Below are 19,616 nucleotides of genomic sequence, written 5' to 3' on the forward strand. Positions count from 1 at the left end.
TGTAAAGCATTGTGAAAGAAAACCAAAGAATTCAATATTCTGGAGTGAGGTAATAGATATGAGAAACATACACCCTTATTGCATAATATTTCAATAAATATTTGTTAAATATATAGATGATCCTCTACTGAATTGTGAGAGGAGGTCATTGAGAAGATCTGGCCGCCAGTTGCCTGCAAGTAAGACCTAGGTCATCAGAGGTACCTCAAACCCTCACCTGTAATTGGAATGTATGATCTGCCCACTATTCCCACAGTGGGAGCAGTTTTCCAGAGAGAAACAGTTTGAGAGAGCAATATGATGAGACCACCTGCACTGGATATGTGACTAAACCCTGTTAGGTCCTTTATATGCTAAACTTTTTATTTTAAATTTAAGATGCCCTTCAGCACCGCGCTCGGAGGTGAAAGCTCGTGGCTTGTGTCCCGGCCCTGGTCCTCGTGATTTTCTTTGTAGTTGGAGGTCAGAGGCCAGGCCTCAAGTGGGAACGGCCTCACCATGATGAACGGCCGGCCGGGCCGAGTGCCCTTACAGTTCCTGCCGAATGAGGCCCGGAGCCTGCAGCCGCCCAAGCTAACCGACCCGCGGCTCTTCTACGTCGGCTTCTTGGCTTACTGCTCCGACCTGATTGATAGCGCGATCCGGCGGCGGCCGGTGGTGTCGGCCGGTTTGCATCGCCAGCTTCTATATGTTACTTCCTTTATTTTTGTCGGATATTATCTTTTAAAACGTCAAGACTGTATGTGTGCTCTGAGGGACCATGATATGTTTGCATATGTAAAGTCACATCCAGAGGATTTTCCTGAAAAAGATAAGAAAACTTACGGTAAAATTCTTGAAGAATTCCATCCAGTGCCTTGAAGTCTCCAAAATGCTTGCTCCGGTTTCACTGATACCGTTTTTTTCTGAATTTTGTCTAACTGTTTCTGTGACATCTGAAGTTTACGTTAATCTATACATTAACACCTTGTGATTAAAATGGTCATCATAAGCAAAAAAAAAAAAAAAAAAAAAATTAAGTTGATTTACAATAGTTTATTAATTTCATGTGTACAACATAGTGATTCAATATCCCTATAGATTATAATCCATATAAAGTTAGTACAAAACAATGGTTGTATTTCCCTGTGCTGTACAATATATCCTAGTAGCTTATTTATTTTATACATAGTACTTTGTATCTCTTAATCCTCTACCCCTATCTTGCCCTTCTCCCCTTCCCCTCCCCATTGGGAACCACTAGTTTGTTCTCTATATCTGAGTCAGTTTTTTAAAACTACTTTGTTTCATTTTTTAGATCCATATATAAGGGATATCATATAGTGTTTGTCTTTCTCTGTCTGACTTTTTTCACTAAGCATAATACCCTCCAAGTCCATTCATGTTGTTGTAAATAGCAAAATTTCATTCTGTTTTATGACTAATATTCCATTGTATATATATTTATACCACATTTTCTTTGCCCATTCATCTATTTATGAGTGCTAAGGTTGCTTCCATATCTTGTCAATTGTAGATAATGCTGCTAGGAAAATTGGGGTACATATAACTTTTTAAATTAATGTTTTTATTTTCGTTGGATATATGTGCAGGGATGAAATTCTGCATCATATGGTATTGCTATTTTTAGTGTGTTTTTCTTTTCTTTTTATTTATTTATTTATTTTGAGGAAACTCCATACTGTTTTCCACAGTGGCTGCACCAATTTACATTTCCACCAACAGTGTACCAATACTAGTTATTTGTAGACTTTTTGATGATAGGCATTCTGACAGGTGTGTAGTTTTATCTCATTGTATGAGATGTCTGTATGACTTCTTCAGAAAAATGTCTATTCAGCACTTCTGCCCATTTTTTAATCAGGTTGTTTGCTTTTTGATGACACATTGTATAAGTTGTTTATATTTTTTGATATTAACCCCTTATTGGTCATACCATTTGCGAATATTTTCTCCCATTCAGTAGGTTGTCTTTTTGTTTTGTCAATGGTTTCCTTCTCTGTGCAAAACGTTTTAAGTTTAATTAGATCCCATTTGTTTATTTTGCTCTTATTTCTTTTGCCTTAGGAGACAGATCAAAAAAATATTGCTACAATTTATGTCAAAGAGTGCTCTGCTTATGTTTTCCTCTAGACGTTTTATAATATCCAGTCTTACATTTGGGTCTTTAATCTATCTTGAGTTTATTTTTATATATGGTGTTAGAGAATGTTCTAATTTCATTCTTTCACATGTAGTTGTCCAGTTTTCCCAGCACCACTTAATGAAGAGACTGTCTTTTCTCCATTGAATATTCTTGCCTCCTTTATCAAAGATAAGGTGACCATATGTGTGTGGGTTTATTTCTGAGCTCTCTATTCTGTTTCATTGATCTATGTATCTGTTTTTGTGCTAGTACCATGCTGTTTTGATTACTGTAGCTTAGTAGTATAGTCTGAAGCCTGGAAAGTTTACACCTCCAATTTTGTTCTTTTTTCACCAGATTGCTTTGGCAATTCAGGTTTTTTGGTTTCGTACAAAGTGTTGGGATTATTTGTTCTAGTTCTGAGAAAAATGTCATGGGTATTTTGGTAGGGATTGCACTGAATCTTTAGATTGCTTTGGGTAGTATGGACATTTTAACAATATGAATTTTTCCTATTTATTAACATGGGATAACTTTTATTTCTTTGTATCATTTTCAAACTCCTTCATCAATGTTTTATACTTTTCAGAGTATAGGTCCTTCACCTCTTTGTTTAAGTTTATTCCTAGGCATTTTATTCTTTGTGATGCTTTTTTTTGTGTGTGTGGTATGCGGGCCTCTCACTGTTGTGGCCTCTTCCGTTGCAGAGCACAGGCTCCAGATGCGCAGGCTCAGTGGCCATGGCTCACGGGCCCAGCCGCTCCACGGCATGTGGGATCTTCCTGGCCCGGGGCACGAACCCGTGTCCCCTGCATCAGCAGGTGGATTCTCAGCCACTGCGCCACCAGGGAAGCCCTGTGATGCATTTTTAAATGGGAAATTTTTCTTGTTTTTTCTTTCTAATAGTTCATTGTTCATGTATGGAAATGCAACAGATTCATATATATTAATTTTGTATGCTGTAAATACTGATTTCACTTATTAGTTCTAACAGTTTTTGGTCAAGACTTTAAGGTTTTCTACATATATTGATAGTATCATGTCATCTGCAGAAAGTAAGAGTTTAATTATTTTCTTCCAATTTGGATACCTTTTATTCTTTTTCGTCTGATTGCTATGGCCAGAATTTCCAATACTATATTAAGTAGAAGTGGTGAGAGTAGGCATCCTTGTCTTGTTCCTGATTGTAGAGGAAAGGCTTTTTGTTTGTCATCATTGTGTATGTTGTTAGTTGTGGGTTTGTCATAAATGGCCTTTATTATTTTGAGATATGTCCCTTTGATGAGAGTTTTTACCATGAATGGATGTTGAATTTTGTTTATTAACAAGATCATGTGATTTGTATCCTTCCTTTTATATTACATTGGTTAACTTGCAAATATTAAATTGTCCTTTCATTTTTGAAATAAATCCTTGTGCAAATAGTGCTATTAAATTCAGTTTACTAATATTTTGTTGAGGATTTTTGTATCTGTATTCATCAGAAGTATTGGCCTGTAATTTTCTTTTTTTTTTTAGTGCCTTTGGTTTTGGTATCAAGGCAATTGGAGCCTCATAGAATAAATTTCAGAGTGTTTTGTCCCTTTCAATTTTTGGGGGGGTTAGTTCAAAAAGGATAGGTATTAGCTCCTCTCTACATGTTTGGTAGAGTTCTCCATTAAAGCCCATCTAGTCCTGGACTTTTGTTTGAGGGGAGGTTTTTTTTTTTTTTTTTTTTAATTACAAATTCAATTTCACTGCTAGTGATAATTCTCTTCAGATTGTCTATTTCTTCCTGATTCAATCTTGGCAGGTTGTATGTTCCTAGAAATTTGTCCATTTCTTCTAGGTTTTCCAGTTTGTTACCAAATAATTCTTCACAGTGTTCTTATATGATTTTTTGCATCATTGTGATATTTGTTGTTTCTCTTCTTTCATTTCGTATTTTGTTTATTTGGGTGCTCTCTCTTTTCTTCTTGATGAGGCTCCCTAAAGCTTTATTATTTTGTTTATCAGTTTATCAGGTTTATCAATTTTTTTAACCTCTTTATCAGAGTATAATTGCTTTACAATATTGTGTTAGTTTCTGCTGTATAACAAACAGAACCAGCTACATGTATACATATATCCCCATATCACCTCCCTCTTGAGCCTCCCTCCTACCCTCGCTATCCCATCCCTCTAGGTGATCACAAAGCACTGAGCTGATCTCCCTGTGCTATGCAGCTGCTTCGCACTTGCTATCTATTTTACATTTGGTAGTGTATATATGTCCATGCCACTCTCTCACTTTGTCCCAGCTTACCCTTACCACTCCCCGGGTCCTCAATTCCATTCTCTATGTCTGTTTCTTTATTACTGTCCTGCCCCTAGGATCTTCAGAACCATTTTCTTTCTTTCTCTTTTTTTTAGATTCCATATATATCTGCTAGAATGTGGTATTTGTTTTTCTCTTTGTAACTTCACTCTGTAGTCCTACAGAGTCCTACAGAGAGTCTCTAGGTCCAACCACCACACTACAAATAACTCAATTTCCTTTCTTTTTATGGCTGAGTAATATTCCACTGTACATATGTGCCACATCTTCTTTATCCATTCATCTGTCTATGGACACCTAGGTGGCTTCCATGTCCTGGCTATTGTAAATAGAGCTGCAATGAACATTGTAGTACATGACTCTTTTTGAATTATGGTTTTCTCAGGGTATATGCCCAGTAGTGGGATTGTCAGGTCATATGGTAGTTCTATTTTTAGTTTTTTAAGGAACCTCCATACTGTTCTCCACAGTGGCTGTACCAATTGACATTCCCACCAGCAGTGCAAGAGTGTTCCCTTTTCTCCACACCCTCTCCAGCATTTATTGTTTCTAGATTTTTTGATGATGGCCATTCTGACTGGTGTGAGATGATATCTCATTGTAGATTTGATTTGCATTTCTCTAATGATTAATGATGTTGAGCATTCTTTCATGTGTTTGTTGGCAATCTGTATACCTTCTTTGAAGAAATGTCTATTTGAGCCCATTTTTGGATTGCGTTGTTTGTTTTTATGATATTGAGCTGCATGAGCTGCTTTTAAATTTTGGAGATTAATCGTTTGTCAGTTGCTTCATTTGCAAATATTTTCTCCCATTCTGACGGTTATCTTTTGGTCTTGTTTATGGTTTCCTTTGCTGTGCAAAAGCTTTTAAGTTTCATTAGGTCCCATTTGTTTATTTTTGTTTTTATTTCCATTTCTCTAGGAGCTGGGTCAAAAAGGATCTTGCTGTAATTTATGTCAGAGTGTTTGCCTATGTTTTCCTCTAAGAGTTTGATAGTTTCTGGCCTTACATTTAAATCTTTAATCCATTTTGAGCTTATTTTTGTGTATGGTGTTAGGGAGTGAACTAACTCATACTTTTACATGTACCTGTCCAGTTTTCCCAGCACCAATTATTGAAGAGGCTGTCTTTTCTCCACTGTACATTCCTGCCTCCTTTATCAAAGATAAGGTGACCACATGTGCGTGGGTTTATCTCTGGGCTTTCTATCCTGTTCCATTGATCTATATTTCTGGTTTTGTGCCAGTACCATACTGTCTTGATTACTGTAGCTTTGTAGTATAGTCTGAAGTCAAGGAGCCTGATTCCTCCAGCTCCGTTTTTCATTCTCAAGATTGCTTTTGTGATTCAGGGTCTTTTGTGTTTCCATACAAATTGTGAAATTTTTTGTTCTAGTTCTGTGAAAAATGCCAGTGGTAGTTTGATAGGGATTGCATTGAATCTGTAGATTGCTTTGGGTAGTAGAGTCATTTTCACAATGTTGATTCTTCCAATCCAAGAGCATGGTATATGTCTCCATCTGTTTCTATCATCTTTAATTTCTTTCATCAGTGTCCTATAGTTTTCTGCATACAGGTCTTTTGTCTCCTTAGTTAGGTTTCTTCCTAGGTTTTTTTTTTTTCTTTTTGTTGCAATGGTAAATTGGAATGTTTCCTTAATTTCTGTTTCAGATTTTTCGTCATTAGTGTAAAGGAATGCAAGAGATTTTTGTGCATTAATTTTGTATCCTGCTGCTTTACCAAATTCATTGAGTAGCTGTAGCAGTTTTATGGTAGAGTCTTTAGAATTCCCTATGTATAATATCATGTCATTTGCAAACAGTGACAGGTTTACTTTTTCTTTTCAGATTTGGATTCCTTTTATTTCTTTTTCTTCTCTGATTGCTGTGGTTAAAACTTCCAAAAGTATGTTAAATAATAGTGCTGAGAGTGGGCAACCTTGTCCTATTCCTGATCTTAGGGGAAATGTTTCACATTTTCACCATTGAGAATGATGTTGGCTGTGGGTATGTCATTATGGTCTTTATTATATTGATGTAAGTTCACTCTATGCCTACTTTCTGGATGGTTTTTAACATAAATAGGTGTTTAATTTTGCCAAAAGCTTTTTCTATATCTATTGAGATGATCATATTGGTTTTCTCCTTCTATTAGTTAATATGGTTTATCACACTGATTGAGTTGCATATATTGAAGAATATTTGTATTCCTAGGATTTACCCCACTTGATCATGGTGTATGATCCTTTTAATGTGCTGTTGGATTCTGTTTGCTAGCATTTTGTGGAGGATTTTTTGCATCTGTGTTCATCAGTGATATTGGCCTAGAGTTTTCGTTTTTGTGACATCTTTGTCTGATTTTGGTATCAGGGTGATTGTGGCCTCGTAGAATGCATTTGGGAATGTTCCTCCCTCTGCTATATTTTGGAAGAGTTTGAGAAGGATAACTCTTCTCTAAATGTTTGATAGAATTCGCCTCTGAAGCCATCTAGTCCTGGGTTTTTGTTTAGTAGATTTTTAATCACAGTCTCCATTTCAGTGCTTGTGATTGATCTCTTTATATTTTCCATTTCTTCCTGGATCAGTCTCGGAAGGTTGTGCTTTTCTAAGAATTTGTCTATTTCTTCCAGGTTGTCTAGTTTATTGGCATATAATTCCTTGTAATAATCTATCATCATCTTTTGTATTTCTGCAGTGTCAGTTGTTTCTTCTTTTTCATCTCTAACTCTATTCATTTGAGTCTTCCTTTCTTTTGTGATGAGTCTGGCTAATGGTTTATCAATTTTGTTTATTTTCTTAAAGAACCAGCTTTTAGTTTTATTGATCTTTGTTTTTGTTTTCTTCATTTCTTTTTCATTTATTTCTGATCTGACCTTTATGATTTCTTTCCTTCTTCTAACTTTGGGTTTTTTTTTGTTCTTCTTTCTCTAATTTCTTTAGGTGTAAGATTAGGTTGTTTATTTGAGATTTTTCTTTTTACTTGAGGTAGGATTGTATTGCTATAAACTCCCCTCTTAGAACTACTTTGCTGCATCTCATAGGTTTTGGGTCCTCGTGTTTTCTTTGTCATTTGTTTCTAGGTTTTTAAAAAATTTCTTGTTTGATTACTACAGTTATCTCTTGGTTATTTAGTAGCATATTTTTAGCCTCCACGTGCTTGTATACTTTACATTTTTTTCCTGTAATTGATATCTAGTTTCATAGCTTTGTGTTCAGAAAAGTTACTTGATATGATTTCAATTTTGTTAAATTTACCAAGGCTTGATTTGTTACCCAAGATATGGTGTTTCCTGGTGAATGTTCCATGAGCACTTGAGAAGAAAGTGTATTCTGTTCATTTTAGATGGAATGTCCTATAAATATCTATTATGTCCTTCTTATTAAATGTGTCATTTAAAGCTTGTGTGTCCTTATTTATTTCCATTTTGGATGACCTGTCCATTGCTGAAAGTGGGGTGTTAAAGTCCCCTACTATGATTGTGTTACTGTCAATTTCCCCTTTTATGGCTGTTAGCATTTGCCTTATGTATTGTGATGCTCCTATATTCGGTGTATAAATATTTACAATTGTTTTATCTTCTTCTGCAATTGATCACTTGATCATTATGTAGTGTCCTCTTCGTCTCTTGTAATAGTCTTTTTGTTCAATTCTAGTTTGTGTCATATGAGAATTGCTACTCCAGCTTTCTTTTGATTTCCATTTGCAGGGAATATCTTTTTACATCTCTTCACTTTCAGTCTGTATGTTTCTCTAGGTCTGAAATGGGTCTCTTGTAGACAGCATATATAAGGGTCTTGTTTTTGTATCCGTTCAGCCAGTCTACATCTTTTGAATGGAGCATTTAATCCATTTACATTTAAAGTTGTTATTGGTATGTATTTTCCTATTACCATTTCTTAATTGTTTTGGATATGTTATTGTAGGTCTTTTCCTTCTCTTTTGTTTCCTGCCTAGAGAAATTCCTTTAGCATTTGTTGTAAAGCTGGTTTTGTGGTGCTGAATTCTCTTAGCTTTTGCTTGTCTGTAAAGCTTTGGATTTGGTGTCGAATTTGAATGAGATCCTTGTGGGTAGAGTAATCTTGGTTGTGGGTTTTTCCTTTTAATCACTTTAAATATATCCTGCCTCTCCTTTATGGCTGTTGTGTTTCTGCTGAATGATCAGCTGTTAACCTTATGGGGATTCCCTTGTATGTTATTTGTTGCTTTTCCCTTGTTCTTTTTAATATATTTTCTTTGTATTTGATTTTTGATAGTTTGATTAATATGTGTCCTGGTGCGTTTCTCTTAGGATTTTTCCTGTATGGGACTCTCTGCACTTCCTGGACTTGATTGACTATTTCCTTTCCCATATTAGGGAAGTTTTCAACTATAATCTCTTCAAATATTTTCTCAGTTCCTTTCTATCTCTCTTCTCCTTCTGGGACCCCTATAACGCTAATGTTGTTGCATTTCATGTTGACCCAGAGGTCCCTTAAGCTGTCTTCCTTTCTTTTCATTCTTTTTTCTTTACTCTGTTCTGCAGCAATGAATTCCCCCATTCTGTCTTCCAGGTCACTTATCTGTTCTTCTGCCTCAGTTATTCTGTTATTGATTTTTTCTACTGTATTTTTCATTTCAGTTATTTTATTATTCATCTCTGTTTGTTTGTTCTTTAATTCTTCTAGATCTTTGTTAAACATTTTTTGTATTTTCCCCATTTTATTTCCAAGATTTTGGATCATCTTTACTATCATCACTCTGAATTATTTTTCATGTAGACTGCCTATTTCCTTTTCATTTTTTTGTTCTGGTGGGTTTTTACCTTGCTCCTTCATCTGCTGCATAATTCTCTGTCTTCTCATTTTGCTTAACTTACTGTATTTGGGGTCTTCTTTTCAAAGACTGCAGGTTCATAGTTTCCGTTGTTTTTGGTGTCTGCCTCCAGTGGATGATGTTGTTTCAGTGGCTTTTGTAGACTTCCTGGTGGGGGGGACTAGTGCTTGTGTTCTGGTGGGTGGAGCTGGATCTTGTCTTTCTGTTGGGTAGGGCCATGTCTGGTGGTGTGTTTTTGTTTTTTTGTGAACTTAGTATGATATTAGTCCATTTCTCTGCTAATGGGTGGGGCAGTGTTCCTGTGTTGCTGGTTGTTTGTCATGTGGTGTCCAGCGCTGGAGCTTGCTGGCCGTTGGGTGGAGCTAAGTCTTAGCCTTCAGATGGAGATCTCTGGGAGAGCTCTCATTGAATGATATTACATGGGGCCAGGAGGTCTCTGGTGGTCCAGTGTCCTGAACTCGATTCTCCTACCTTAGAGGCTCAGGCCTACACCAGGCCGGGGCAACATGGCTCAGAAGAAAATGGAGAAAAATGAAAGAAAAAAAATAATAAATTTTAAAATTAAAAAAAAGACACAAAAAAGAAGAGAGCAACCAAACAAACAAATCCACTAATGATAACAAGCCCTTAAAAATATACTCAGGTAAACATAAAAATCAGAAACAAATCAGTCACAGACAGCAAATCCCAAGTCTACATTTTCTCCAGAGTCCACAGCCTCAATTGTGGGATGATTCATTGTCTATTCAGATATTCCACAGATGCCGGGTACATCAAGTTGATTGTGGGGATTTAATCCGCTGCTACTGAGGCTGCTGGGAGAGATCTCCCTTTCTATGTTTTGTTTGCTCAGCTCCTGGGGTTCAGCTCTGGTTTTTACCCCACCTCTGCCTATAGGTCTCCCTCAGGCATCTGTTCCTGCTCAGACAGAAGAGGGTTATAACAGCAGCTTATTAAGGGGCTCTGGCTCACTCAGGCCAGGGGGAGGGAGGTGTGTGGTTGTTACAATTAGAATGCGGGGTGAACCTTTGTCAGCAGAGGCTAGCATGACATTGCAACAGCTTTAGGCACTCTGTGTGTCCTCCTGGGGAAGTTGTCCTTCGATCATGGGACCCTTGATGTGATGAGTTGCACAGGCTTCTGGAGGAATGTGGAATAGTGACTTGTGCTTGCACACAGGCTTCTAGGTGGCTGCAGCAGCAGCAACATTAGCGTTTCATGCCTGTCTCTGGTGTCCGCACTGGTAGCTGGGGTTCACACCCGTCTCTGAATTTCGTTTAGGTGGTGGTCTGAATCTCCTCTCCTCGAGCACCTCAAAACAACGGTCTCTTGCCTCTTAGGCCATTCCAGACATTTTACCCACTAGCTGTAGTGCATTAGCCCCCTCAGGCTGTGTTCACACAGCCAACTGCAGTCCTCTCCCTTGTCTCTGACCTCTGAAGCCTAAGCCTAGCTTCCAGCCACCACCTGCCCCGGCAGGTGAGCAGACAAGCCTCTCAAGCTGGTGAGTGCTGGTCGGCACCGATCCTCTGTGGGGAATATCTGTTTTGCCCTCTGCACCCCTGTTGCTGTGCTCTGCTCCATGGCCCTGAAGCATCAACCCATACCCCCCAACCACCCTCCTGTCTCCATCAGTGAAGGAGCTTCCTAGTGTGTGGAAACTTTTCCTCCTTCACAGCTCCTTCCCAAAGGTGCAGGTCCCATCCCTACTGTTTTGTCTCTGTTTTTCCTTTTTTCTTTTGCCCTACCCAGGTACATGGGGAGTTCGTTTCCTTTTGAGAGGTCTGAGGTCTCCACCAGCATTCAATAGGTGATCTGTAGGAGTTGTTCCACATGTAGATGTATTTTTGATGTGTTTGTGGGGAGGAAGGTGATCTCCAGGTCTTACTCCTCTGCCATCTTGAAGGTCTTCTTGGTTTATCACTTTTTTGTTTTCAAAAAACAGCTCTTGTTTTCATTAATCTTTTCTATTGTTTGTGTTTTTTTTTTTTTGTCTCTATTTTATTTCTTCTCTGATCTTTATTTTTTCCTTCCTTTGCTGACTTTGGGCTTTTTTTGTTTTGTTTTGCTTTTTTTGTTTTTTTTCTACTTCCTTTATATGGCAGGGTAGGTTGTTTATTTGAGGTTTTTCCTGTTTCTTGACGTAGGCCTGCATTGCTGTAAACTTTCCGGTTAGAAATACTTTTGCTACCTCCCATAGATTTTGGAAAGATGTGTTTCCATTTTCATTTGTTTTGAGGTGTTTTCTGATTTGGTCTCTGATTTTCATTGACCCATTGTTTTTTTAGTAGCATGATGTTTAGTCTCAATGTGTTTGTGCTTTACCCATTTTTATTTCTGTAATTGTTTTCTGGTTTTGTACAATGATGGTTGGAAAAATGCTTGATATAATTTCTATATTTTTAAATGAGTTGAGACTTGTTTTGTGGCTTAGCATATGATCTATCCTGGAAAATGTTCTATGTGCACTTGAAAAAATGTGTATTCTGTCATTTTTAGATGGAATGTTCTTTGGATTTCTACTAAGTCCAACTAGTCTATTGTGCCATTTAAGACCACTGTTGCCTTTGATCTGTCCATTGATGAAAGTGGGGTGTTAAATTCTCCTACTGTTATTGTAATATTTTAATTTTTCTCTTTATGTCTATTAATGTTTGCCTTATATATTTAGGTGCTCCTGTATTAGGTGCATATATATATATTAACGAGTGTACTATCCTCTTCTTGAGTCGATTTCTTTATCATTGTATAATGCCCTTTTTTGTCTTTTGTTATAGACTTTGTTTTAAAGTCTGTTTTTTCTTATATGAGTATTGCTATCTCTGCTTCATTGTTATTTCCATTTGCAGGAAGTATCATTTTCCACCCCCTCATTTTCAGTCTGTGTGTTTCTTTAGCTCTGAAGTGAGTCTACTGTAAGAAACACATAGTTGGGTCATTTTTTTTTTTAATCCAATCAGCACCTCTGTGTCTTTTGATTGGAGCATTTAGCCCATTTTTAAAGTAATTATTGATAAGTATGTACTTATTGCCATTTTATTACTTGTTTTTTATTTGTATTTGTTGTTCTACTCTGTTCATTTCTTCTTTTGGTTTATTCCCTTATGGCTTGATGGTTTTCTCCAGTGGTATGCTTGTGTTCCTTTCTTTCTAGTTTTTGTGTATCTATTGTATGTTTCAATTTGTGGTTACCAGGTGGTTGATATATGCTAACCTATAATGACATCTACTTGTTTTGATTTAAACTGGTAGTTGTTTAAGTTCAATCACATTCTAAAAGCTCTACGTTTTTTGCTCCCATCCTCCATATTTTGTGTTTTTGATGTAATTTTACTTCTTCATGTTTATTGTTTTCCTGCTTATTTATTTATAGTTGTTTTTGCAATTTTTCTCTTTTGATCTTTGTACTAACTTATGTAAGTGGTTGATCCTCAGCCTTTACTATATATTTGCCTTTACTAATGGGATTTTCCTTTCCCCAAAATCCTTACTTCTTTCTATTCCACTTAGAGAAGTCCCTTTAACATCTTCATCAGGGTTGGTTTAGTATTGATGATGTCTTCTAGTTTTTGCTTCTCTCAGAATTTTTTTAACCTCTCCTTCAATTTTAAATGATAATCTTGGGTAGATTATTCTAGGTTGCAGTTTTTTTCTCTTTCAGCACTTTTAATATATCATGCCATGACCTTCTGGCCTGCAATGTCTGCAGAAAAATCAGTTGATAGCCTTTGGGAGTTTCCTTTTAAATAACTTTGTTTTTTCTTTTGCTGCCTTTGTAATTTTCTCTTCATCTTTTACTTTTTACATTTGAATTATGGTTCTCTTGGTGTGGGCCTGTTTTGGTTCATCTTGTTTGGGATTCTCTTGCTTCCTATACCTGGCTATATATTTTCCTCTTCAGGTTTGGGAAGTTTTCAGCCATGATTTCATTAAATATATTTTCATCCCCATTCTCTCTCTCTTCTCCTTCTGGGTCCCCTATTACATGAAAGTTAGTATCCTTGATGTTATCCCAAACATCCTTTAAACTGTCCTCAGTTTTTTTTTTTTTCTTTTCTTTATGTTGTTTTCATTTGGTGTTTTTGTTTTTGTTTTTGCGGTACACGGGCCTCTCACAGTTGTAGCCTCCCATTGTGGAGCACAGGCTCCGGACGTGCAGGATCAGCAGCCATGGCTCATGGGACCAGCCGCTCCATGGCATGTGGGATCTTCCCGGACCAGGGCATGAACCCATGTCCCCTGCATCGGCAGGCGGACTCAACCACTGCACCACCAGGGAAGCCCTGATTTGGTGTTTTATATTACTCTATCTTCTAGATCACTTATGCTTTCTTCTGTTTCACCTAGTCTGCTGTTCTTTCCTTCTACTGTGTTTTTCATTGTATTCTTCAATTTTGACTCATTCTTTTTTTGTATTTTATATTTTCTTGTTAAAATTCTCACTGCATTCATCTATCCTTTTCCCTAATTCAATGATCATTCTTATTAATAATGCTTTGAATTCTTAATCTGGCAAATTTTTTTCTGCTTCATTATTTGTTTTTTCAGGGTTTCTCTTGCTTTTTCCAATGAGGCTACATCTCTGTCTTCTATTTTGCCTAACTTTCTGTGTCTCTATGAAATTAGATGAAACAATTACCTACTGTGGTCCTGAACAGGCATCAATATCTGGGAGCTTCCCTATACAGTCTGCACGTGCCCTGTGGCTTTGGTGGGAGAGCTGGATTTGACATGAGTACCAGTCAGGTCTTTCCCCTGGGTGTGCTGGCAAGTGTCACCTAGGTAGGATGTGAGGCTAAGATGGAGCTTCAGAGCCAGGTATAAAGTGGGGCTTCTCCTTGGCTCAGTGTCTGTCACCTCCCTATTGGGGATGGGGTTGGGTCCCAAGTTCCTGGAGCAGGAACCCTGAGTTTCAGGTCTGAGCTGGCTTTGCTCCCTTTATATGTGTGCTCTCCTCCCTCCCAACTCTGGCACCCTGGCTTCAGAGGCAAGTAGTGCTGGACCAAGAGGGGCCAGTGTGTGCCCTGGGCATGCGACAGGGCTTGGACTATTGTGGTCTGGCTTCAGATAGAAGTCAGGGTTGCTTCTAATGTGGTGCCTGTGTAAGTACCAGTAATGCCTGCACCTGCATTACTCAGATACTCCTCTCAGTCTGAACCTCCTCTTTTCTCAAGGTTGAGTTCTTTCCTACGTCCTAGTGGCCCTTTCTCCAGTGTGGACCTGTGATGTGAAGTAAGTGGGTCTGGAGTGTTCACTCAGCTCAGGCAGGGTCACATTGCCAGGAGAGCCATGGGAAACTGGGCAATCACTTGTACAGTTTCAATCACCCTCTCTGCCCTACACTGGGAGCAAGTCAACACACATATGCTCCTCCAAAGTGGAGACCAGGCTTCCCATAGCCCTCCTGTTAGTCCCAGCTGCCTTCCAACCAGTGAAGGTGGCTCATGTTCCCTGGGTTGGACCCCAGGACTGGGGTCCCCAATATGTGGCTTGAACTGCTGACTCCTCAGAGAGGGTCTCTGTCCATGTAATGCCCCTCCTCTTCTGTGTCCCTCATCTGGGCACAGATCCTAACCTGATCACTTCTCTTCTCTTCCTATCAGATTACATGTGGATCTTTCTTGCAGCCTTGGTTGTACCAAGGTCTTTCTGCCAGTTTCCAGTTCATTTTGAGTGAGAAGTGTTCCACATGAAATATATTTTTGATGTGTTCATGGGGGGAGTTGAGTTTCATCTCCTCCTACTTTGTCAGCTTGATGTCCTATTTAATAAACTGAGTATTCTATGGGCAAGTGCAGAGATTTACTTGTCTTGTGGCACCCAAGACAAATCTTGTAAGTTCCCTTGCTTACTGAACCTGCCACCTACCAATCTGCAGTGGTCTGCTCTTTTGTTGGTCTCTGTGTATGAAGGCCAGTTTTAGATTCCATCTGGAAAACTCCGGAGGTTGCAAACCAACATGACCTAATCCCATTAATTTGCTAAAATTTTAAACTTTCCAAGCCACATATAAATTTAAGTATTGATAAGCTATTTAATAAAGGTTTAATGAATTTATTAGTAATTTAATTTCCCCATGTAGTCTTGCAAGAGATAGAAATCACAACATTGGGGAGTTGGCATAAACATCCCAATTCTTTAGATATGAGCATCACCATAATACAATAATGTACTTGATGGTGTATTAAATTCCTTTACTTTTGGTAAATGTGAATCAGTCCTCAAGTCTAATCCTCTTTGATCCATCATCATGAATGGGATTGTGGACCTAAAAATATGGGGAACAGATTCTGCATTTCATTTTTCAAAGATATATCATCCCAGGCTTCTCTGTCTGTAGCTCCAGGTGGGAGCACTTGGAGCTTTCTCTACAGGCTACAGCATACACGTATACATATAACAATTCATGTGCACACGTATGTGCACAAAACATGTAGGTATATCTGCATGTATATTTCTGTATATGTATACACACAATATTAAAAAAAGAATAAAATCAGTAAAAAGCTGAGTAGAAATGCTTGTGATTTGCTCATATGAGTAATTTATAATCTAGCTAATTTAACTATCTACCAGTCTATTTAAACCAGCACAATGGTTAAGAGAAATCAACTCTTGTTTAGAAGTGAGACAAGCATGGAGCTAAACTGAATTTCTTAGAGATAAAGTTATTTTTAGTCAATGTAAACTTACATTTTACCTTTTCTCAAATTGAACGAACATGTATCCAATGCATTAAAAATGTGCATACAAATATTTTCAATTCTGTTCTTTAAAATAGCTTCCATACCTACTAGGCCCTCAATGCAAGATGTTCCTTTTGATAGCATGTTTGCTGTAACCCCATCACTTTAAAACATATGATCTTGGTAGAGAAAATAAAATTTGGGGATTAACAAATGACAGTATGCCATACAATATTGTAAAATATAGGTATACATTTGTTTCAATGTGTTTGATACAAATATTAAGAGGATTTTCTATAAATATTAAATATATATTTGCTATACAGTATATGCTGAGAGCATGAATTTGAATTCTGCTCTATTTCCATTGATTTTTACTGTGAGAAAGTTAATTTGTCTAAATAACCCTCAATCCCTTTATCTTTAAAATACAGAAATTAATCTAATCTACAAGAAATGCTAGACATTAATATTATTAGTCCAGTGTCAGCCTATTGGCAGCATGTAGTTAACATTGCTTTTGTGTTAAATCATAAGCCTTTAAATAAAACACATTATACAAAATTAAAATTTTATATTGCCTAATTTCTAATTAGGCAATATAATGATTCTAATGTTAATTTGCTTACCTTTAAGAAAATAAGTCCCTGGGACCAGACCTGCATACTACAAATTTAATTCTGTGTCAATGTTAAACAACTGTAAATACAGCCACATTTTTCTTTTGAAGAGAAAAATCATTTTCCCAGTGGAAGTAAGGCTTTCCCTTTCCTGCCAAACTCTATTCTTTGCCACCATTATTCCTCTAACATCTAAAGGTAAGTTTGTAGACTATGTGGATTATTATGTGCTTCTCTTCTCTGAGTTACAACATATGCTTGCCCACGGAGGTTTGCATTGGTTAACATTAATGACACAATTTGGAGCATAAGCATCTCAGAGAACAAACTTTGCCTTCGTGGGCTGTGCTATATCTCCTCATTAAACATGGGCAATCTTCATCTTGCATTCAATTACAGATGCCTAAATAATTTTTTTTTCCCTTGGCAAACTAAGGTTTTTTAAGCACTGAAGAAGGAAAATAGAACTCATCTTTTCTTTCCAAATAACATTCCTTTCTCACACTCAAAGTGTTGTCAACCAGCTGTTAAGTGTGTAAGTGAATCACTGGTCAGGGAGAATGCTACATATACTTTTGAAAATGATGATTTAAAACTCATGATCTGAAATAAAACTGGGATCCTTGAGCGTTTATTGGAGGGCTTATCTGTAACAGCTCCCAGAAAGCAATATACTGTTGGTTATGTACTCTTCGAGTAGGCTTATTCCAGGGTCCAGGCTACTCCTGGCTTTTATACATTATTAACTCTTCAGGGAACCAGAAATCTAGTTAAAGTAGTAAAGATGACATTAATAAGGCAGAATCCAGGGCTATGTTAAGTACACAATCGTCTCAGTGAATTCACAAGTTTTCCAATATCAACTTCACTCTCACAAAATCTGTCCAGTTATTTTCTCTCATCACGTTTGCCTTCTCCATCACATTCCTCTTGAAAGTTGTCCACAGCCCTCTCCACTCACCTCATACACCCAGATTTACTCTCACTAACAGATGAAGGACTTTTCTCAAATTTTTTATCTTCTAATATTCTACCTCTCTGGAGGATTAGGGAAGGAGAGTAAGAAATTAACATTTGTTGAGAGCTTTCACTAATCATAGAGCTCAAAACAACCATGGATGTTAGTATCATCCTACCATATTATGGATGGGAGTATTTGGCCCAGAGAAATCAAGTGGCCTGCTGAAGATCACACTTATCAAGGATATGATGGATTCTAAGTCAAGTCTGAAGCCAATGTTCATTCTGCTTTCCACAAAACACACCTCATTCTTGCCAAGGCTAACATTTTTCTGCTTGTGTACTCAATCCAATTTTGCCTTATCCAGAGTCCAGTTCCTCCAGTTTCTACTTTTCCTAACTACATTCTAAAACCCTTTCTCAACTGACTATTTTAAAAGTAAACTTGTTCTTGCCTTGCAGAGTGGAAAACACAACAAACAAAAACTATAACCTACTGTATACTTTCAGTGCAATTCAATCTCTTTCTTCTTTCACTGCCTAGCTATTTGAAAGAGTAATTTATGCCTGTGGCTTTCACTGTCTCAGAAACCACTTTCTTTCTCTTCCTTTGCTGTCTGGCTTCCACTTCCACCCCTTTTATGAAATGTTCTTCACCAGGTCATCAATTGTCCCACATTTGTGCATTTAAATACTTCTCTGCGATTTCTTGAAGCATTCTTGTTTTCTGGCTTCTACTATGACATAATTTGTTTCTCCTTATGAAAGTAATAACTATAATAAATTTTGTGCTAAGATCTCTATATCTTTATTACACTTAATCCTAATGACAATCTTTCTGGCTAGAAATTACTTATTATTCCAGATCAAGAAAACAAGGCTCATCTAGCCGAAGTCAGTTCCCCAACTTGACACACTTATGGGAAACATCTGAATGTGATCCCATAACTGCTTATTACAGTATCTTCTTTACTGACTTTGTTTATTTTTAATATTTCACACACTAGCATTTCCTGTGATTTCATGATAGTTTCTTCTTTTTCTTCATTAGGTTCTGTTCTCTGAAAACATCTTCTATGATGTCAACCACCTTCACCAGATAGACACACTTAAATCTGAGCTCCATTACTTTATCTCCCCCTACTCCATTTTCTCCTTCTGTCCACATATCCCACCCAAAGAAAGTCACTTTCTTATTACTGCCACATGTGCCCAACACCCCCAGCTAATTAGTCTTGAAAAATAATGCACTGTGATACCCCACACCACAGATGTCCTGTTGTAATTCTGCTCATGACTATTTCTCTTAACCAATGTCTCCTTTCTATTGGTAAAGCTATAAAGCAAATCAAGCCCTCATTGTGTTTGCCTAGGCTACATCAATAGCTCATTACATGATCATTATGAGTCTTGTACCGATTGTCACATAAATCTTCCTAACATGTGTCTTGCTTCATAACATTTTCTTGCTCGTGAACCTCCATGAGATTTCTGCTTAACTCTTAAGTCTGGTAAATAATTTCTGCCTTTATGGAGATCAAAATTCTCTAATACAGTCAAACGTCCCATAGGTAATCGGCACTCAAGTCAAATGGAATTAAGGAAACTAGAATTACTTACATACCTTTGTTTGTGCTTTTAGAAGATAAAATCAATTTCCTTTCATACATCATTTTATATGTAAATCTTAGTTACTGATAATTTTAAATTATAAAAAAATTTAAAGGAAGAACTATGACATCATGTCTGTGCATGTGTATATATTGATATATATATATATGTGTGTATGTGTTACACCACAATGTGTAGTAATTGTTTTAAAAACTCTAGCCATCTTCTATTTTCAAAATTTGTTATTTTTCAGAATTACACATTTTCTAAAGAATTTTAAAATTTGGAAGATTAGTGAGTAGAAAATCTCTCTTTCTAAACACACATATCATATATATGATGCACATACATATATTTACAGTATATATGTATATATATATGTATACATCTATATGTATACATGTAATATGTATGTATATTAATATATAATATCATTAGTTAATCATGCATTTAAATTTGGGAGTATTATTTAAACTGAGATCAATTTATCTATATCTAATTGAC

General features: G+C 37.0%; 1 protein-coding gene across 1 annotated transcript; it reads left to right on the top strand.

The window, feature by feature from the left end:
• The first annotated feature begins 392 nt into the window (after positions 1-392).
• Positions 393-977, top strand: LOC132530537 (NADH dehydrogenase [ubiquinone] 1 subunit C2-like). Its single transcript, XM_060167734.1, has one exon. It carries the CDS (start codon positions 499-501, stop codon positions 859-861), a length of 363 nt encoding a protein of 120 aa, XP_060023717.1. The 5' UTR covers positions 393-498; the 3' UTR covers positions 862-977.
• Positions 978-19,616: the final 18,639 nt, after the last annotated feature.

Source organism: Lagenorhynchus albirostris, chromosome 12, assembly GCF_949774975.1.
Source record: "Lagenorhynchus albirostris chromosome 12, mLagAlb1.1, whole genome shotgun sequence".
NCBI lineage: Eukaryota > Metazoa > Chordata > Mammalia > Artiodactyla > Delphinidae > Lagenorhynchus > Lagenorhynchus albirostris.